General features: G+C 40.7%; 1 protein-coding gene across 1 annotated transcript in view; it reads left to right on the top strand.

Annotated features, from left to right (window-relative positions):
• The window catches only part of LOC311246516 (cyclin-dependent kinase 14-like), a gene marked incomplete at its 3' end in the record, with an annotated part of 332,639 nt that overhangs the window by 224,644 nt on the left and 84,439 nt on the right, over positions 1–23,556 (top strand). The window contains exon 12 of the mRNA XM_084336667.1: positions 16,861–16,954. Within this exon, the coding sequence (XP_084192793.1) occupies positions 16,861–16,954 (94 nt within the window). The remainder of the gene's footprint in view (positions 1–16,860; positions 16,955–23,556) is intronic.

The following is a 23,556-nucleotide window of genomic DNA, read 5'->3' as shown; positions in this document are numbered from 1 at the left end:
GACCCCCTTATTTAAAAATGTTTTTACCTAGAGGGGGTTGTCTTTCTTTTTTTTATAATTAAATTTTTATTTTCAGTTTCTTGATTTACAAACAAACATCCACATACAACAATACAATTGGCGTTAATTTTTTTTTATAAACGACAGTATAATACAATTCGACAGATAAGAACTAAAAGATATAGCTGATAGTAGAAAATAATATCAAAATCGAATGAAGAGTTGACCTAAAATAAATTCACTAAAGGGAAAAGGGAAAACAAAACAAAAAACAAAAACAAAGAAAAGAGATAGAGAAAATAGAGTGACATGGGTTATTTGGTACCTTCATAGTTTATTTTCATTTCGATTTATTTTCTTGTCTCCTTTTCACTCTCCTGTGATGTCGTTTCTTTTCTTCCTATACTCTTCCCACTTCTCCCAGTTTGACTCAAACTTCTCGTCTTGTAGCCTCAGCCTATGTGTGATTCTCTCCATTTCCTGTATCCCACCCACTATCTCTGTCCATTGTTCCCTCGTCGGTGCTTCTATTCTATACCACATTTTCGTTTTCTTGGCTGCTACTAGTAATATCTTAATCAAGTATATGTCTTTCCCCTGAATTCCTTCCTGTGTTAAGTTCCCTAAATACAATACTTGGCCTGTCTGGGGTATTTCATATCCTACTATATCATTTATTATCCCTTCTATCTCTTCCCAATAGTTCTTTATTATCTGACATTCCCAGAATATGTGTGTGTGGTTTGCTATTTTCTGTCCACATTTTCTCCAGCATGGTTTCTGTGTTGGTGTATAGTTGCCCTGTATTTCTGGTGTTATAAAAAATCGAATTATGTTTTTCCACCCAAACTCCCTCCATATCCTTGATCCTTGCTCCTTGATCATTGGGGGGGGGGGGGGGGGGGGTTGTCTTTCATATTAGCTATATTTTTTTAGGGGAACAAATTGACCTCTTCTCAATATTGAGGGGCCCCTGCAACCCCCCCTAAACATACACCTATGTTCGATGGGATCAACAGAAAGCTCAACTAAGGCCGGTGGGTACAAGCTGCTGCTAAAACACGGTATAAAATTACCCTTTTCTCTCCGAAGTCTCCTTTCAACGAACGCTCAGTGCTGCTCCCACTGGTCGCCCCTAAGATCAGCACCTTGACCTGGACTGGACTGCCTTTTTATATAACGCTTCTATCCAAAGCGCTTAAAAAGTTATGCCTCACATTCACTCGTTCACTCACACATTCACACACCGGTGACGGAGGAAACCATGCAAGGTGCCGACCTGCTTATCAGGGGCAGTTAGGAGGTTAAGGTTAACTGCCCAGGGCGAGCGGGAATGGAACCAGGAACCTTCCGATTACCAGATGACCGCTCTACCTCCAGCGCCACAGTCGCCCCTACAGCCACAGTCGCCCCTACAGTCGACCGCTCTCGTGATAGTAACACGTGATGGTAACGTGTTTTCTTGGTGACCAGTGGTGGCAGCACTGAGCGTTCGTCAAGCTTTCCCTGAAAACCACAGAAGAAAATCTCGGCTGGATGATTTGAAAGGAGACTTAAAAAGGGTGATTGTATACTGTATTTCAGCATCGGTGTTTTCACCCCACCGGTCTTTGTCAATACTCTTTACGCTTTCTGTTGTTATAATAATTATTAATAATTATTCACGGCGGTTCCTTGTAGAGCTTTGTATAAACACAGAAAGCTTGTGAACAAAGCTAACGGCCACCCAGCCTTCATCGACACTACAGAACAAGCAACCTGATTGATGCTGCTGGTTTTGGATGCAATGCAGATATTGTATGTTGTAATCTCTTGGCACATTATCCCCCAAAAGCCTCAGGGATATACATTTTTACAGAACAATTAGATTAATGTAGATGCTCATGTGTTCCTGAATATTCAGCGTTGCTTAGTGAAAGCAGAGTGATTCTGATCCACTTTAAGCTGCTGGACATTAGATTAGATTAGATTCAAATGTATTGTCATCATACTGCATACAGTACAACCAAAATAAGTTTGGTATTTGAATCTCCCCTCTGGGATAAATAAAGGTTTTCAATTCAATTCAACCAGAGTGCAAATGTAACAGTAAAGTGCAATAGTAATATACAATGTACAGGTGATTAAACTGAGTATAAAATATATAAATGAGTACTACTGAGTTGATGTATGCACAGAGTTGTAGTATTAATATATACAGTGATGCAGGTATGAAGTCACTATGGTAGTCGTCATACTGGCCAGCAGCGTAACTAGTAAGAGAAGGATATGTTCAGATATAGATCTAGTATACAGATAGTAAAAGGAATATGTGCAGGTATGTACAGACAGATATACAGTGTATATATATACGGTATATACAGCATTATTGTACATTCTATCACACAGTTATATGGGTTATAATACAGGTGTATAAGTAGGTATATATAAGGATTATATGCAGGTATATTCTGACAGATATGGATAAATCTACGTGTGGTAAATATAAATATATAAATGTTTATATATACAGCACTGTTGCTATCATACAGAGTTATGGATTATATGCAGGTATATAGAAGGATTATATGCAGGTATATTCAGACAGACATGGATATATAATGTGTGGTAAATATATACAGTATATATAGCACTGTTGCTATCATACAGAGTTATATGGGTTATATGCAGGTATATAGAAGGATTATATGCAGGTATATTCAGTCAGATATGTATATATAATATGTGTGATAAATATATAAATACAGCACCGTTGCTATCATACCGAGTTATATGGGCAGACTATAGTACGAGGTGGGTAGTTAAAGATTATTATGATTACTATGATTACAGCTCCCCAGGCTCTGCGCCAGCGGCTCTGGTTAGGAGCCCCGGGTCGTGCATTGTTTCAGACACAGAACCCCCGGTTCAGTCAGGGGGGGATGGGGACGAGACAGGCTGAGGGACTGACAGAGCTGCTGTCCATCCGGGGGAAATGAGACGTGACCACGTCTATCTCTGGACATGCGGTCCGCTGGGACGCCCCCGTTTCTGAGGACCCCAGCTGCATCCCACTGTGGCCAATTAATGATTGTGGGGGGTGGGGGGAGGGCTGAGGAACATTTGAGCAGGTGGGCAAATCCGCAGGGCACTTTTCCACTCCCTCGAACACACTCTCTCACACACAGACACACATGCACACACACAGACACACCCCTGGTCACTTAGGAACCAGTCTTCCGTGAAGGAGGCGCCTCTTTCTGTGACCAGGAGGTCGCAGAGCTGGGATAACAGTCTGTCTCTCCTCCTCGCGATCCATCCATCACACCGCCTCGCGGGTTATAGGATCAGATCCGCTGGAAAGGGGAGCGGCGGAGGAGGGGAATTCCTCTATTTCTCTATCACTCTTAGCCCAAGCCGTTCCTCTGGCCAGACACCTGTCAGTCATCGCGGTGGCATCAGACGTGTCAGTGAGAGGAGTGATGAGGGAAGGGATGCAGCGAGAGGAGTGAGAGGAGTGATGAGGGAAGGGATGCAGCGAGAGGAGTGAGAGGAGTGATGAGGGAAGGGATGCAGCGAGAGGAGTGAGAGGAGTGATGAGGGAAGGGATGCAGCGAGAGGAGTGAGAGGAGTGATGAGGGAAGGGATGCAGCGAGAGGAGTGAGAGGAGTGATGAGGGAAGGGATGCAGGAGTGAGGAGTGAGAGGAGTGATGAGGGAAGGGATGCAGCGAGAGGAGAGAGGAGGGAAGGGATGCACCGAGAGGAGGGAGGAGGGAAGGTATGCAGTAAGAGGAGGGAGGAGGGAAGGGATGCAGTAAGAGGAGGGAGGATGGAAGGGATGCAGGAGTGAGGAGGGAGGAGGGAAGGGATGCATGAGTGAGGAGGGATGAGGGAAGGGATGCAGCGAGAGGAGTGAGAGGAGTGATGAGGGAAGGGATGCACTGAGAGGAGTGAGGAGGGAAGGGATGCAGGAGTGAGGAGTGAGGAGGGAAGGGATGCAGCGAGAGGAGTGAGGAGTGAAGGGATGCAGGAGTGAGGAGTGAGGAGTGAAGGGATGCAGTAGTGAGGAGTGAGGATGGAAGGGATGCAGGAGAGAAGTGAGGAGGGAAGGGATGCAGTAGTGAGGAGTGAGGAGTGAAGGGATGCAGTAGTGAGGAGTGAGGATGGAAGGGATGCAGGAGAGGAGTGAGGAGGGAAGGGATGCAGGAGTGAGGAGGGAGGAGGGAAGGGATGCAGGAGAGAAGTGAGGAGGGAAGGGATGCAGGAGTGAGCCGGACCTTTCACAAAAGCAGCTCTATCTCTGCAGTGTTAGCATATTGTTGGACCTGTACTACACTACAAATACATGTATTACACTGCAAAGACCTGCACTACACCACAAATACATGTACTACACTACAAATACATGTATTACACTGCAAAGACCTGCACTACACCACAAATACATGTACTACACTACAAATACATGTATTACACTGCAAAGACCTGCACTACACCACAAATACATGTACTACACTACAAATACATGTACTACACTACAAAGACATGTACTACACTACAAAGACATGTACTACACTACAAAGACATGTACTACACTGCAAATACATGTATTACACCACAAAGACCTGCACTACACCACAAATACATGTACTACACTGCAAATACCTGTATTACACTGCAAAGACCTGCACTACACCACAAATACATGTACTACACTACAAATACATGTACTACACTACAAAGACATGTACTACACTACAAAGACATGTACTACACTACAAAGACATGTACTACACTGCAAATACATGTATTACACCACAAAGACCTGCACTACACCACAAATACATGTACTACACTACAAAGACATGTACTACACTACAAATACATGTACTACACTACAAAGACATGTACTACACTACAAATACATGTACTACACTACAAAGACATGTACTACACTACAAATACATGTATTACACCACAAATACATGTACTACACTACAAAGACATGTACTACACTACAAATACATGTACTACACTACAAAGACATGTACTACACTACAAATACATGTATTACACCACAAATACATGTACTACACTACAAAGACATGTATTACACCACAAATACATGTACTACACTACAAAGACATGTATTACACCACAAAGACATGTAATACACTGCAAAGACATGTACTACACTACAAATACATGTATTACACCACAAAGACATGTACTACACTACAAAGACATGTATTACACCACAAAGACATGTACTACACTACAAATACATGTATTACACCACAAAGACATGTACTACACTACAAAGACATGTATTACACCACAAAGACCTGCACTACACCACAAATACATGTACTACACTACAAAGACATGTACTACACTACAAATACATGTACTACACTACAAAGACATGTACTACACTACAAATACATGTATTACACCACAAATACATGTACTACACTACAAAGACATGTACTACACTACAAATACATGTACTACACTACAAAGACATGTACTACACTACAAATACATGTATTACACCACAAATACATGTACTACACTACAAATACATGTATTACACCACAAATACATGTACTACACTACAAAGACATGTATTACACCACAAAGACATGTAATACACTGCAAAGACATGTACTACACTACAAATACATGTATTACACCACAAAGACATGTACTACACTACAAAGACATGTATTACACCACAAAGACATGTACTACACTACAAAGACATGTATTACACCACAAAGACATGTACTACACTACAAAGACATGTACTACACTACAAAGACATGTACTACACTACAAATACCTGTACTACACCACAAAGACATGTACTACACTACAAAGACATGTATTACACCACAAAGACATGTACTACACTACAAAGACATGTACTACACTACAAAGACATGTACTACACTACAAATACCTGTACTATACTACAAATACCTGTATTGCACCACAAAGACATGTACTACACTACAGATACCTGTATTACACCACAAAGACATGTACTATACTACAAATACCTGTATTGCACCACAAAGACATGTACTACACTACACATACCTGTACTACACTACAAATACATGTACTACACTACAAATACATGTACTACACTACAAATACCTGTACTACACTACAAAGACATGTACTACACTACAAATACCTGTACTACACTACAAAGACATGTACTACACTACAAATACATGTACTACACTACAAATACCTGTACTACACTACAAAGACATGTACTACACTACAAATACATGTACTACACTACAAAGACATGTACTACACTACAAATACATGTACTACACTACAAATACCTGTACTACACTACAAATACCTGTACTACACTGCAAATACCTGTGCTCCACTACAAAGACCTGTATCACACTACAAATACATGTATTACACTACACATACATGTACTACACTACACATACCTGTATTACACTACAAATACCTGTACTACACCACAAATACCTGTACTACACCACAAATACATGTACTACACTACAAAGACATGTATTACACCACAAATACATGTACTACACTACAAAGACATGTATTACACCACAAAGACATGTAATACACTGCAAAGACATGTACTACACTACAAATACATGTATTACACCACAAAGACATGTACTACACTACAAAGACATGTATTACACCACAAAGACATGTACTACACTACAAAGACATGTATTACACCACAAAGACATGTACTACACTACAAAGACATGTACTACACTACAAAGACATGTACTACACTACAAATACCTGTACTATACTACAAATACCTGTATTGCACCACAAAGACATGTACTACACTACAGATACCTGTATTACACCACAAAGACATGTACTATACTACAAATACCTGTATTGCACCACAAAGACATGTACTACACTACACATACCTGTACTACACTACAAATACCTGTACTACACTACAAAGACATGTACTACACTACAAATACATGTACTACACTACAAATACCTGTACTACACTACAAATACATGTACTACACTACAAAGACATGTACTACACTACAAATACATGTACTACACTACAAATACCTGTACTACACTACAAATACCTGTACTACACTACAAATACATGCGCTCCACTACAAAGACCTGTATCACACTACAAATACATGTATTACACTACACATACATGTACTACACTACACATACCTGTATTACACTACAAATACCTGTACTACACCACAAATACCTGTACTACACCACAAATACCTGTACTACACTGCAAATATCTGTAATACACTAGAAAGACTGTACTACACTACAAATACTGTACTATGCTATGTGAAGACCTGTACTATGCTACAAAGACCTGTACTCAAATCATTACCACATATTATGGTCTTGTCCTTTGTTGATACCTTTCTGGAGGGAGGTTCATAACATAACATAACAATACAAAAAGTATTCCAGGTATCCATTTAAGCTGGAGTCTATATTTGGGCGCTCTGCCATCAGAAAATGGTACCTCATATGATAGATTTGTATTTCAGATTCTAAGTGCTGCTGGCAGGAAAGCCATTACTACAAAGTGGTTAAGAACAGAAATTCCTACAGTGGATGATTGGATTGATATTATTTATGATATTTTTAAGATGGAAAGAATTACATTTTCTTTTAGACTACTACACTAGAAATATGCTACAAAGACCTGTACTATGCTACAAAGACATTTACTATGCTATGTGAATACCTGTACTACACTAGAAAGACAATGTACTACACTAGAAAGACAATGTACTACACTAGAAAGACTGTACTATGCTATGTGAAGACATGTACTACACTAGAAAGACTGTACTATGCTATGTGAAGACATGTACTACACTAGAAAGACAATGTACTACACTAGAAAGACAATGTACTACACTAGAAAGACTGTACTATGCTATGTGAAGACATGTACTACACTAGAAAGACTGTACTATGCTATGTGAATACATGTACTACACTAGAAAGACAATGTACTACACTAGAAAGACAATGTACTACACTAGAAAGACTGTACTATGCTATGTGAAGACATGTACTACACTAGAAAGACAATGTACTACACTAGAAAGACAATGTACTACACTAGAAATACTGTACTATGCTATGTGAAGACCTGTACTACACTAGAAATACCTCTACTACACTAGAAATACATGTACTACACTAGAAAGACTGTACTATGCTACAAAGACTGTACTATGCTACAAAGACTGTACTATGCTACAAAGACTGTACTATGCTACAAAGACTGAACCCTTTTACAAAGTGCACACGGGGACTTTTACCATCTCTACAGAGGTGTGATATGTTGATACTACAAACATGTTTGCTACATTGAAAGTATTTTTTATTTATGTATTGCTCCATGCACATTACATTTTCTGATGGCTAGCACCCGCTGGCCATATGCGTTACATTGACTATATTGAACATTGTATTGTTTGAATATTGCATTATTTCTTGCACGCACGCGCACACACACACACACACACACACACACACACACACACACACAGACACACACACACACACACACAGACACACACACACACACACACACACACACACACACAGACACACACACACACACACACACACACACACACGCACGCACATCCCTAATCCTCCACTGGAAGAGAGCTGCTCTATAGGCTCCAGTAGAAGTATTGGACGCCTGGGTTATAAGTGTGTTATGGAGATGGATGGGCTGTTCTCAGACGACCGACGCTGCTCTCAGGGAGGACTCTTAAGATGGGGCGAGGGATTGATTTCTAGTGGCTCTCTCTCTCTCTCTCTCTCTCTATCTCTCTCTCTCTCTCTCTCTCTCTCTCTCTCTCGCTCGCTCGCTCTTATTCTTGTGGTAGCGTGGAAAATATTTTCCATTGTTTTTTAGAGTGTGGTAGGCTTGAGCTCTTATTTGATACATTAAGAATCTTGTTTTTGTCTCTTAACAAGGAGTGGTCCAAGGCTGTTTTTATATTTGGAGCTGGGTACAGGAGAAGCAATGCTTTTAAGTGGAAACTGTTAAATTTCCTGTTGGGTGAAGCAAAAATGGCAATTTATCTTACAAGGAAAAGCAAAATCGAGAGTGAGGTGGTTCAGGAGTTGACCAGTGTGTGTTTAGCATTGGTAAGAGCAAGGGTCTGGATAGATTTTAGATTCTATAAAGAGATGACAAATGTTGATACTTTTGTGGAACAGTGGTGTTACAAGGAGGTTATTTGCTCGGTGGTGGATGAGGAGTTGGCATTCTGTGATCTTTTCATGTGAGTGTACCATAGGTATTTTTTGTGGTTTCATGGTTGTGTTGTTGGAGTTTGCAGTTTTTTTGTTTTTGTTTTGTTGAGATGTGAGGTATTTTGTTTTGATTGTATCCATTGTAGTATTGGTGTGTAAATAAATAAAGTTTTTTTATAAAATCAAAAAAATCTCTCTCTCGCTCTCGTTCTCGCTCTATCTCTCTCTCACTCTACTTCCCTCCTTCTCTATTTCCCTCCCCCCCACTCTCTCTCTCTATCTCTCACTATATCTCTATCTCTCACTCTCTCTATTACTCTCGTTCTCTCTTTCTCTCTATATCTATCTCTCACGCTCCTTCTATCTCTCTATCTCTCTCTCTATCTATCTCTATATATATATATATATATATATATATATATATAGCTTTATATATCAATAGCCTCCCCTCCTCTATTTCCCTCCATTTATCTATCTCTCTATCTATCTCTCTCCCTCTCTCTATCTATCTCTATCTCACTATCATTCCCTCCTCTCTTTCCTTATCTATCTTTATCTATATCTCGCTCCTTCTCTCTTTCCCCTCTCTATATTTTACTCTCTCTCTATCTCTCTCTCTCTCGCTCTCTCTCTCTCTCTCTCTCTATCTCTCTCTCTCTCTCTCTCTCTCTCTATTTCTCACTCTCCTTCCCTCCTTGTATATTTCCCTCTCATTCACTCTTTTTCTTTCTTTCTTTCTTTCTTTCTTTCTTTCTTTCTTTCTTTCTTTCTTTCTTTCTTTCTTTCTTTCTTTCTTTCTTTCTTTCTTTCTTTCTTTCTTTCTTTCTTCTCTTTCTCTCTCTCTCTCTCTCTCTCTCTCTCTCTCTCTCTCTCTCTCTCTCTCTCTCTCTCTCTCTCTCTCTCTCTCTCTCTCTCTCTCTCTCTCTCTCTCTCTCTCTCTCTCTCTCTCTCTCTCTCTCTCTCTCTCTCTCTCTCTCTCTCTCTCTCTCTCTCTCTCTCGCTCTTCTTCTTGTGGTGGTGTGGCTTGCTCTGAGCTCGCCACCCATAGCCGGTGCCACAGAGAGTGGGAGAGAGGGAACAGAGTGTGTGCACTGGGCTAGAAAGTGAATCTGTCAGGAAACAATAGCCCTTTGACAAATGGGCTCTGACAACAGTTTTAAACACACTACACACACAGACACACACATACACACACACACAGACACACACAGATTGCCAAATCCTCCCCCTGCCAGGCCGCCTCGCCCCTGCTTTCTCTCCAAGTTAGCCCTTCACACACATGCACGCACGCATGCACGCACGCACGCACAGACACACAGACACACACACACACACACACACACACACACACACACACACACACACACACACACACACACACACACACACACACACACACACACACGCCACACTGATTTACACCCATACGCCGATTCTGAGAGAGCCCAGAGGAAGGGAGGGAATCGATACATACATTCAGAAAACAAATATTCCTCACCAGTGACTGTGACTTTGGTTACTTTCAAATACACTGTTGTAACAGTGCCGTGTAATAACTGCAAACAGTCACAGTGTATGACTTAGAGATTCATCGGTGCTCAGAAAGGGTGTGTGGACGACGAATCACACACACACACAAATTAGGCCATTTTACTCGCCAAATGCGAGTATTCTTTATGTTTGGCGAGTGATTCATGAAGAGCACTCGCCACACTGGCGAGTAGTAAACAAAACAAAACAAAAAAATCATTCTGCAATCTGCTGATTCGCTCACTGGCATAAGCCGAACTCTGACTCCCCCCTTATGATTCCTCCCATTTGCGCCTCATAATAATCCATAACCAATGAACATCATCGTTGCGCTCTAAGCTCCTCCAATGAACACTCGTTTTCTAGAAGATGCCGCCCATCTAGGGAAAGTGGACAGACCACTGCGTGCGGCCCTACAGACTCCGTGCGGTCTGACATGGGGGCGAACAACAGCACGTGATGCGTCTCCTTCGAGTCGGATGAGAATGACAAGTGGGCTGTGTTCTGAGCCCCCTCCTCTACTCCCTGTACACACATGACTGTGTGGCACAGCGGAACAACAACACAATCATCAAATTTGCTGACGACACAGTAGTGGTGGGCCTGATCTCTGCAAACGACGAGAGGGCCTACCTGGAAGAGGTCAAGGTCCTAGCGGGATGGTGTCAAGAGAACAGCCTCTCCCTGAACGTCAGCAAAACAAAGGAGATGATTGTGGACTTTAGGAGGTCGGGGGTCAGGGACTACAGCCCCCTCAGCATCGACGGGACACCGGTTGAGAGAGTGAACAGCTTTAAGTACCTCGGAGTCCACATATCCGAGGACTTGACATGGACCACACACATTGACAGTGTTGTGAGGAAGGCACGGCAACGCCTCTACTTCCTCAGGCGCCTAAGGAAGTTCCAAGTCAGTCAGAAGATCCTTAAGAACTTCTACTCATGCACAATAGAGAGCATCCTGACTGGCAATATCACCTCCTGGTTTGGGAATAACACCGCACAAGACCGTAGCAGACTACAGAGAGTGGCCCGTTCAGCCGAACGCACAATTGGAGGGGGGCTTCCCACTCTCCAGAACATTTACAACAAGCGGTGCATGGGTAAGGCTAAGATAATTATCTAAGACTCCAGCCACCCAAACAACTGCCTCTTTGAACTGCTGCGGTCAGGCAAGCGATACCGGAGTCTCATGGCAAGCACAGAAAGACTCAGAAGAAGCTTTTATCCCCAGGCCATCAGGTTGCTCAACGAACAATAACACTATACAACAACCATCAAATGCACTCACAGCACACACATCCACACGCACACACTCACTTTAAACAAACAACTCACTGCAGCACCCACTTACACACTTTAGAACACCTAAACACACTTTATATTTATTGGCAAAGAATTTGCACTACAACCCATACCTCAGTACACCTTACTGTAAATTGTACCTAAATTGTACCTCATCCCATTTCTGCTTTGCACTATATAGTATATTGTATATTAGTATATTGTATAGTATATTGTATGGTAACTCAGTTACTTCTACTCTGCATTGAACATTGTACATATGTACATATTGAACACTTGTGTCTACGTACATGACTTCTATTTTATACTGCTATACTTATTTTATTTTATACTTATCTTTTGTCTAGCACAGTCTCTGGAGCGTAACAGAAAGAAGCATTTTGTATAAAAGTATTCTGTACTTCTGTATGACAACTAATATAGAAACTTGAACTTGATGCTAACGATTCCACTCACTCAAGTCAACCAGCATTAGCCGGCTAGCTACCTAGCATGTAACAAGCTATCATAACATAGTGGACGACTATTGAGCGGCTTTGCTTAAATGCAGCAGAGTGACATTTTATTATTACCGAATTATTACCTGGTTTCCCCCCATATCACCACTTGCCCATATGCCCTTCACAACGGTGATGTTGTCATACTTGTCATTCAGAATACACCTGCTGAACCCCTAACGTTGACATGAGATTCGATTCCAATGTATTGTCATCATACAGCACAAGTACAGTACAACCAGAATACGTTTGGCATCCAACCAGAGTGCAAATGTAACAAGTCAAGTTCAAGTTTTGTTTTATTTAGCTATTACATTACAGTGAAATGCTTGGTTCTTTCACTGCCCAGCCCAGTCCAGCCCAACCCAGTCCAACCTAGACCAGCCCAACTTTCCCTGCCCAACCCATTCCAGCCCAGCATCTTTCACTGCCCAGTTCAGCCCAACACAGTCCAGAATAGTTCCCTCTTTCATGTTAATATGTGATATCCTAATATTTTGAAGAGTAGAGACGGTGTGATTAATATATGTTTTATGCTAATATTGTGAAGAGTAGAGACACTTATTAATGTTTTATGCTAATACATATTTTAAAGAATAGAGACACAGTGTGATTATTACTATGATTGGAAATCAATTTAGAGACGAAGCCATACAAAGAAGTAATTATCACAATTAGCGATTTATTTATGGCTGGTAAAAAATCTGTTTGGCTGGTAAAAAAAATCACATACTCGCCAGTTGGCTGGTAAGCCAAAAAGTTAGTTTCCTCCCCTGCACACACACACACACAGAGGAGCTATTGAGCACCTAATGAGAGCACCTATAATACCAGGACAGTGTGTATGCGGGTCCAACATTTCAAATGTACACCATCTTTAGTTTAGTTAAATTAATTTAACCTAATTTAACGTAATGTGTATATATTAGAGGTGGGCATAGATAAAAAAAAATTATTATCTACAATCCTGGAGTTAATCTAGATTAATCTAGATTAAAATGGCTCATTTGAAGTTTGCCGAAGGCATGTGTGTTCTACGCAGTGTTGTGGAAGTTACTGAAAAATAGTAACTCAGTTACTTTACTAGTTACTTCATTTCAAAAGTAACTCAGTTACTTTACTAGTTACTTACACCCAAAAGTAATGCGTTACTGTGAAAAGTAACTATTTAGTTACTTTAAAAAAATATATTGCTCCCATTGATGCCCTTACAGATTCTTACAGTCAACATCTGTTGATCATTTTGACAGTTTCCACTAATCTCTCTCTCCTAGTATGTCTCTTAGCTCTCTGTCTCTCATAAATGTCATAAATGTCACTATGAATTGAAAATGGGGGACCCTGATGTAAACAAGACAAATGTCTTTCTCTGGTCTGCATCCCCTTAACAATTGTGTGTATTGAGCTGTACTGTATTGTACCCATTATGCAATCTGTTAAATAAAGTTTTCATTCATTCATTCATTATCCCCCTTTCTTCCTCACTCCCCACCCCTCCTTCCTTCCTCCCTCCCTCCCTCCCTCCCTCTCACACACAGAGAGAGAGAGATAGAGAGAGAGAGAGAGAGAGAGAGAGAGAGAGAGAGAGAGAGAGAGAGAGAGAGAAAAAGAGAGTGAATGAGAGGGAAAGAGAAAAGGAGGGAAGGAGAGAGAGAGAGAGCGCGTGCTTAGGTTCTAGGTTGAAAATAAGTGCACGCTAGGTTGAATGATTTGATTTGATTTGATTTGGAACGTTTCATTATAAGCGCCTTGCGAGTTGCAACGTTGGTTAAGATATGAAAATACTTGCCATTAAGGATGCATTAGCCATTAGCTAGCTTACTTACAGAGACTTGTGGTGGAGGTTCTAGCTGAACGAGCCGCCAGCTTGATTTCAGGCAGCAAACGGGTCCGGAAAACGAACGTTTTAATCCACACCACAATATGTAAACAAAGGTTTTAACCATCCACAACAGAATACTGCAGTCCAAATGTATTTCCGATGCTTGATTCTTCTCTCAGACCGACGCAATGTCTTGAAACTATTATGTTTATTGGCGACGCGAGTGTGTAAACAAACACGCCCACAACGTGTCTCCGCACACATGAGTTCTACGCACACACAGAGTAATTCGACCAGGTATACATCAGCTAATGTAATTGGCTCCCAGACCCAATTTTGAGAATAGATTAACGGCGTAAATTTCTTTAACGTTAGTTACTGACCGCTCGCACAGCCAAACAGCAATATCACATAATCACATAAAAGCTTATATCTCTGTGAAAACGAGTCTGATTATCCTAATACTGGTAACATAGATTTCTTACCTGAGATCAGATGGTATCCAAATGGATTATTCCAATTCCTGATCGCCATTCGAAAAAAAGGATATTTTTATTGATTCAGTGTGTATACTGTAAACACACATAATCTCCGCTGCTCTGAGGCTCACTAGTGGAGCTGACCGACCCCGGCTGCGTGAGTGAGAAGTAAAATGTGGAGTCAGGTTTTTTTTTCTCATTCATTTTCTCATTCCAAAACCATCTGGGAGATGATAGGGGGCGCTTTTTTCACATCTGAGCGCCTGGAGTGGTTGGATTTCCAACGGTAGACTTGGTTGATGAAATATGATTTCAGATCGCTAAAAAAAAAAAAAAAAAAAAACGAATATTCTCGTGATGGGCCTTTAACCAGCTGGTTGAAGGCCCATCACGAGAATATTCGTTTTTCTATTATTTTTTTTAACGTAAACCCGAGAAAACTCGTGATGGGCACTCAAACTTTTAAATTAGCCCGGTAAATGCGTTAACGGCCCGGCCTTAGTATATATATATATATAATATATATAATATATATTAGTGCTGTCAGGCGATTAAAAAAACGTATCTAATTAATAACAGGATTTGTAATTAATTAATCTAATTAATCACATTTTAATCGCATAACCATTTTAGGCCTGATATTTTATATTCTATAATCATATTTCAAATTGCATGTGTCCGGATGGCAGAATTCAGTACTGTATCTACAAAACCTTCTGTTTAATCATCTTCCCTTTATTTATTTGCTTCTGGTCAATTTTAGCATGGTGTTATTCACAGTAAAAAAAAAATAATAAAAAAGAATTGAATTGACCTTTGACCTTATGGTGTTCTTGTTCTGTTCTTGACTTATTGTTATGTTTTCTTCTTGACTTGTTTAAAGAAGACATGTACGGCCCATGGGGACATTAACGTGTGTTGTCGGGCCTTATAAATAAATTTGATTTGATTTGATTTGATATTCTCATTTGGTTCATTACAATTTACTCAAGCCTAGTAACAGACACAGTATTTCTGACACTGGGAATACATTCCTTGAGATCCATAGATATCCCTAGAATCGGATACCAAGAACGTGACCATTTAAAAAAAAGTTTGTAAATGTTTATTCTACGTTATTATGGAATGAATGAGATAAGAAAAAAAATGATTTAAAAAAAAAATATTTTTAGTTACTTTTCAAAAACACGATAATTTGCTGTGTAATTAATTAATCTGATTAATGTGATAAACTGACAGCCCTAATATATATATATATTATATATATTCACATCTTTCTGTATACCTGCATATAATCCCTTTTACTGTCTATAGTATCTGTAGATATCTAGATACTATATCTATATCTGTACATATCCCTTACCTACTCTTACTAGTTACACTGCTGGCCAGTAGGACTTATTACCATAGTGTCTTCATACCTGTATCACTGTACATATTAATACTACAACTCTGTACATGCATCTGATTAGCACTATTACTCAGACTCTTCAACCAAGGGCTCGGACGGCCGGCTCTGCTGCTAGGAGAACTAACGTTGTCAGAACTCGGGACGTGAGAACTTGAGACTCGTATCCAGGTGCACTCACTGGACTATCTTGTATTTTGTACTTTTTATATTGTATCTATTGTATATATCGGACTGTGAAGCTCTGTATACCCCCCCCCCCCATGCTACTTTGACACCTGCATTAATAAAGGATAATCTTATCTCATCTTATCTTAGTACTCATTTATTTTATACCCAGTTTAATCACCTACATTGTATATTACTATTGCACATTACTGTTACATTTGCACTCTTGGTTGGATGCCAGACTTATTTTCGTTGTACTGTACTTGTGCTGCATGATGACAACACATTCTGATCTAATTGTGAGCGACCTCGCCCGTCCTCATTGGCTCTGGTGTTGTTGTGTTCCAGGGGAGTGGGGTGCATCTTCATTGAGATGATCCAAGGAGTGGCAGCCTTTCCTGGGATGAAGGACATACAAGACCAACTGGAGAGGATATTCCTGGTGAGTCAGTGCTGCCGTTTCTCTCTCTCTCTCTCTCTGTGTGTGTGTGTGTGTGTGTGTGTGTGTGTGTGTGTGTGTGTGTGTGTGTGTGTGTGTGTGTGTGTGTGTGTGTGTTGTGTGTGTGCGCGCGTGTGTGTGTGTGTGTGTGTGTGCGTGTGTGTGTGAGCCTTTTTAACCAAGTTGCTGAAATATCAGCAGCTCAAGCTGAACATCTCACAACTAGGCAACAAAAAGTGTCAACTTTTAGTAAACATTTTGGCAGCCTGGGTCATGTTCGCAAGCTGGTGGTTAGGGGCCTTCAGATGGCCCACATCTCCAAGAGAAAGGCTAAACAGTTAGCAAGGTATTGCTCTGTACCTGCTTTTTGTACCCATAGAGTAGATATAGTTCTACGGAAATGCTATTGTATCTGTTAACCCAGATTTGAAACATCCTCTGTGTCAATATTGTATGTGTACGATGGGTGCTGCACAGTCACAGACGTAATTAAATGACTCCCAATGAGTTAGTGTTTATGTCCTTTAACACTTTCGGGGCCAACCACGTATATATACGTGTTTCGGATCCAACGCTTGAGGGCCGGTAAGGTTGTTTTGGCTTTTATTCCATTGTAATATCCTACTCAATGTCACCGAGCGGCACTGCAGATTTATCCTACTCTTGGAATTCGGAAAAGTGCATTACCGGCCAGATCCTCGTAGGGGCGCTGTCTCGATATTGCAGTGTTCCCTGTTACAGACCGGTGTTTTTTTTTCATGAATGTATCATGAATGGACTTTTATGTTAGCCTAAAGCTATGCGTGTAGCCGATCGCCTGGAATAGTTTTTGGGACACTGAATTCAGTATGCAGTAAAGGAATATAGCATCAGCCAATGGACATATGGATCTACCAGATGGCGATCGATAACTGGGAAATCCTTTTTGCAGTCCAACCGGCCACAGATAAGAGCGATTTGACGTCAATTTCAGCTTGGTCGGGCCTTGCTTTGATAGCCATCCACCCGGTCAGCGAATGAGGCTACTGAGGCTAATGCCGTTATTGGTAATCAATAATCAGAAATGACGTCGTCGTCGTCCCCTTTCTTGCATTCATGGTGGACCATGATACCGACAATATGCATTTTGAGTTTTAGCTCTAGCTTGTCTATAGCCGAAACGCCATTCAATTTAACGTTATTAGCTTAGCGCCTTGTAACTCGCCTTCCAGGAAATACCCCAGAACATTCTGCTATAATGTTCATATTCAAGACACTATAAAATGGGAACGTATTGATGAAAAAATTATTTATTTAAGGCATATTGAAGGGACGGTTTATAGTGTCAATTGACAATGACAATGGACAGATAGCAATAATATAAAGTATAGATTTAGCTCTACAAACACCCTCATGCCAGGGTTTCCGTTAGAAAAAATTGTTGCCGGCCTCAGTGTCCGGTAGATTTCAATCTACCGGTCAAATGAGAGAAATTCCGGTCAGAGTTTATTGAGCTTAAAAACAATTGATAGGCAAAAGAATGACAACAAAACAAAAGAATGACATCATCAAGGCATGTAGATTTATAATATTTTTACTTAAAACTAGGCTACTTTTGCGTATAAAGCCATTATATTCCAAATAAAATAAGTCCCGAGACTCGTGCTGCTGCCGACTTTAAATCAAATAGGTGTCTGTGGGCAGTCGCCCGACAATAATAAACAGCAGTCTGTTATAATCACATTTTTATGAGCTAACGAATTCCGTTATATTGGACATTTGTATTAATTATATCAAGCGAAGAACTGAGAAATTTGGCAGAGAGAGACGGCAACATTATCGTGGGTTTGCGTGACGACTCTCTCTCTCTCCACCTCCCAACGACTTATTTGCGAGAGTATGTCGATGCAGAGCAGCAGATTCAGCTGTTATTGGCTCTTTTCTGGCTCTATCTGGGAACCGCACAGCAGCGCCTTCCACCCAACATTGAATTGCCAATGGCTGAATTGGAGTACTGCAATGGCCGCTGTAATGGCCACTGCTGCTCCGGCTCTGCAGCTACACATGCACTCGCAAAACCCAGCACTAAGCTCTCGCTGACAACATTATTATACCTGCTTGGTGAAGCAACGATGAAACAAATGTAATGATTGTTTCGTTCATCGCATAGGCTATTTAATTTTAGCCTATTTTAATACAATTCAAATAATCAAATTGTGCTTAGACTCAGGGAATTATTTTCACCGGACATTAAGACCGGAGAGATTAAATATGTCGGACTTCAACAGATTTTGCCGGTCAAATACCGGTAATTACCGGCTAACGGAAACGCTGCCTCACGCATAGTTAAACCATGTTATGATAAGCTGGCCTTATAGAGTGGGCCCGTCTAATCCCTGTGGCCGTCAATGTGTTAACACATTGGTCGCCAAAATCGCTTTCCAGCGTTATTGCCCGCCATGCGTTGACCGCCAACATCGCTGTACAGCGTTTTTGAGATCAATATTTCATTTTTTCGAAAACACTCAAAAAACGGAAATTGTCATCGGTGTGTCGAGGAAATTCCTCCGGCAGTCACATCTTGCTACGGGACTCCTGACAGACACTATAGTACATATGGATCGCTGCCATAACGCAATAATCGATATGATTTCGGCGTTTATTGCGCCATACAAACCGGAAATGGATCTAGGTGATCTGCGTCGAATAATTGGGATCTTTCTCCGCCAGTCTCATCGGCCCACGGTAAGAGAACAGTAACGTTATTTTCAACCCGATTGTGCATTTCCTTGTTTGCAAACAGTCTGATCAATATATCCACCCATACTACATAAAGCCGTTACTGATGATCAAAGAATTATAAACGACCCCCCCCCCCCTTTCCTCCATGCATGATGAAGCATAATGTATACCGATCATATACATTTGAATTTTTTTATATAGCGTGTATGGGAAAGAAACGCCAATCGATAATCTATCATATGCGTCAGGGCCTATAACTACTGTTTTTGGAATTACAGCAGAAAAGATTAAAAACATTCTTATATTCTCGAAGGTATTAACACAACAATGTATGAATGAAAAAGTATAACGTTCCCACATCCTGAACGATAGATAATTGATGTTGAATGGGCCATAGTAATGTCAATATAGCAATACAATTTAAAAAGTTATAGCCGGGCGGCTAGGTGGTGTATTGGGCAAGGCGCTCGCCATCAACGCTGGAGACGCTGGGTTCGAATCCAGCTCTCGGCGTTGCTATCAGCTTGGCTGGTCGTTCATACTAACACAATTGGCAGTGTTAGGGGTGGGAAAGCTGATGGGTGGGTCCTGGGCGTTGTGGACAGCGACCCCTACAGTTCGGTCGGGGCGCCTGCACAGCGAGGGTAGGATCTGGAGGGAGGTAGTGTGACCTTCCACACGTTACACTCTCCCGGTGAGAATCTGCGCTGCCAGGCTGGCTGCCGGCTGGCTGCACATGCGTCGGAGGAAAGCATGTGACAGTCTCCGGCCTCCCGGACCAACAGTAGGGGGGAGTGCGCAACAACCAGGAAGGGGGTTGGGAATTGGCATAACGACTAAACAGTGGGATGGGAGAAAAATCGGAAAAAAGGAGGGGGGAAAAAGATAAAAAACATTTTTTAAATAAAATAAAAAAATTATAGCCCTGCAAAGAAGGTAAACATCTCCATAGGCTTTTAACGGTGGCAGAGAGTGGTATAAGATGGGCACAACCCCCGGCGGTCAATGTGTTAATGTCCTTTGTATTTATGTGGACATAAATAAAGCATTTAAAATGTGTGTGTGTACGCAAGCCTGTGTTGGTGCAATGGTACTCGATGTACAGTAGCAGTTCCACATCCTGTGTTTACCCTGCATCAGCATTGCTGAGTTTTCCAAATAATTCCTTTGTGCTGAGGCTTGTACTGCAGCACTGCATCAAGCATGTACCTGGTGATATATTGTGTGTTCAGGTAGGGGTGCAAAAAGTACCCAGAAATTATACTTAAGTGAAAGTATGGGTACCGTCTCAAAATCTGACTCAAGTAAAAGTCAAAGTATCTGGCTAAAAACACACTTGAGTAAAAGTCCTACTTTTAAATGTACTTAAGTACTAAAAAGTAAAAGTAATTATTTTTAAAGGGATACACCAGGGGTCTCAAACTCATTCCATCGTGGGCCAAGTTTTCATTTTAACTATACATTGCACCATGTGAGTTAGTTGAAGAGGTGAGCCAATTAGTGAAATCATCAGCTGGTGTTTAGGCAAGGCTGGAATGAAACCAAGAATACACTCTGCCCACAATGGAATGTGTTCTGTGATAGACAATGCTGAAATGAAAGAACAGAGGACACTTTTTTTGCATTAAAATGATTTAATGCACTTCTCCATTGAAGGTAAACTAACATGGACGGCATTCACATCACAGCATGAATAATATCACAATATTAAAAACAGAATGGTGTATCCTGAATAATATCACAATATTAACCACAGCATACTGGATTATTCTGAATAATATCACAATATTAAACGCATAATACTGGAGTACCCTGAATAATATCACAATATTAAAGACAGAATACTGGAGTACCCTGAATAATATCACAATATTAACGACAGAATACTGGAGTACCCTGAATAATATCACAATATTAACCACAGCATAATGCGGATCTGACTGTCTATTCTTCTGATAGCAGGTGTTTAATCAAAGATCCCCGCTTTCTAGTGTTGCACAAGGACCAATCAGCATGGGTATGGGCGGGTTCATTTTCCATTGACTGCTCAGGTATTAACTGTAGGTGTGTTCAGGTATTCACTATACTGTAGGTGTGTTCAGGTATTCACTATACTGTAGGTGTGTTCAGGTATTCACTATACTGTAGGTGTGTTCAGGTATTCACTATACTGTAGGTGTGTTCAGGTATTCACTATACTGTAGGTCTGCTCAGGTATTCACTATAGCTGTGTTCAGGTATTCACTATAGGTGTGTTCAGGTATTCACTATAGGTGTGTTCAGGTATTCACTATACTGCAGGTGTGTTCAGGTATTCACTATACTGCAGGTGTGTTCAGGTATTCACTATAGGTGTGTTCATGTATTCACTATAGGTGTGTTCAGGTATTCACTATAGGTGTGTTCATGTATTCACTATACTGCAGGTGTGTTCAGGTATTCACTATAGGTGTGTTCATGTATTCACTATAGGTGTGTTCAGGTATTCACTATAGGTGTGTTCATGTATTCACTATACTGTAGGTGTGTTCAGGTATTCACTATAGGTGTGTTCAGGTATTCACTATAGGTGTGTTCATGTATTCACTATAGGTGTGTTCAGGTATTCACTATAGGTGTGTTCAGGTATTCACTATAGGTGTGTTCAGGTATTCACTATAGGTGTGTTCAGGTATTCACTATAGCTGTGTTCAGGTATTCACTATAGCTGTGTTCAGGTATTCACTATAGCTGTGTTCAGGTATTCACTATAGGTGTGTTCAGGTATTCACTATAGCTGTGTTCAGGTATTCACTATAGGTGTGTTCATGTATTCACTATAGCTGTGTTCAGGTATCCACTATAGGTGTGTTCAGGTATTCACTATAGGTGTGTTCATGTATTCACTATAGGTGTGTTCAGGTATTCACTATAGGTGTGTTCAGGTATTCACTATAGGTGTGTTCAGGTATTCACTATAGGTGTGTTCAGGTATTCACTATAGCTGTGTTCAGGTATTCACTATAGCTGTGTTCAGGTATTCACTATAGCTGTGTTCAGGTATTCACTATAGCTGTGTTCAGGTATTCACTATAGGTGTGTTCAGGTATTCACTATAGCTGTGTTCAGGTATTCACTATAGCTGTGTTCAGGTATCCACTATAGGTGTGTTCAGGTATTCACTATAGCTGTGTTCAGGTATTCACTATAGGTGTGTTCAGGTATTCACTATAGCTGTGTTCAGGTATTCACTATAGGTGTGTTCAGGTATTCACTATAGGTGTGTTCATGTATTCACTATAGGTGTGTTCAGGTATTCACTATAGCTGTGTTCAGGTATTCACTATAGGTGTGTTCAGGTATTCACTATACTGTAGGTGTGTTCAGGTATTCACTATAGGTGTGTTCAGGTATTCACTATAGGTGTGTTCATGTATTCACTATAATGTAGGTGTGTTCAGGTATTCACTATAGGTGTGTTCAGGTATTCACTATAGGTGTGTTCATGTATTCACTATACTGTAGGTCTGCTCAGGTATTCACTATAGGTGTGTTCAGGTATTCACTATACTGTAGGTGTGTTCAGGTATTCACTATACTGTAGGTGTGTTCAGGTATTCACTATAGGTGTGTTCAGGTATTCACTATACTGTAGGTGTGCTCAGGTATTCACTATAGGTGTGTTCAGGTATTCACTATAGGTGTGTTCAGGTATTCACTATATGTGTGTTCAGGTATTCACTATAGGTGTGTTCAGGTATTCACTATAGGTGTGTTCAGGTATTCACTATAGGAGTGTGCAGGTATTCACTATAGGTGTGTTCAGGTATTCACTATAGGTGTGTTCAGGTATTCACTATAGGAGTGTTCAGGTATTCACTATAGGTGTGTTCAGGTATTCACTA

Source organism: Notolepis coatsorum (assembly GCF_963971535.1).
Source record: "Notolepis coatsorum genome assembly, chromosome: 19".
NCBI classification, from domain to species: domain Eukaryota; kingdom Metazoa; phylum Chordata; class Actinopteri; order Aulopiformes; family Paralepididae; genus Notolepis; species Notolepis coatsorum.
This window is presented reverse-complemented; position numbering and strand designations above follow the sequence as displayed.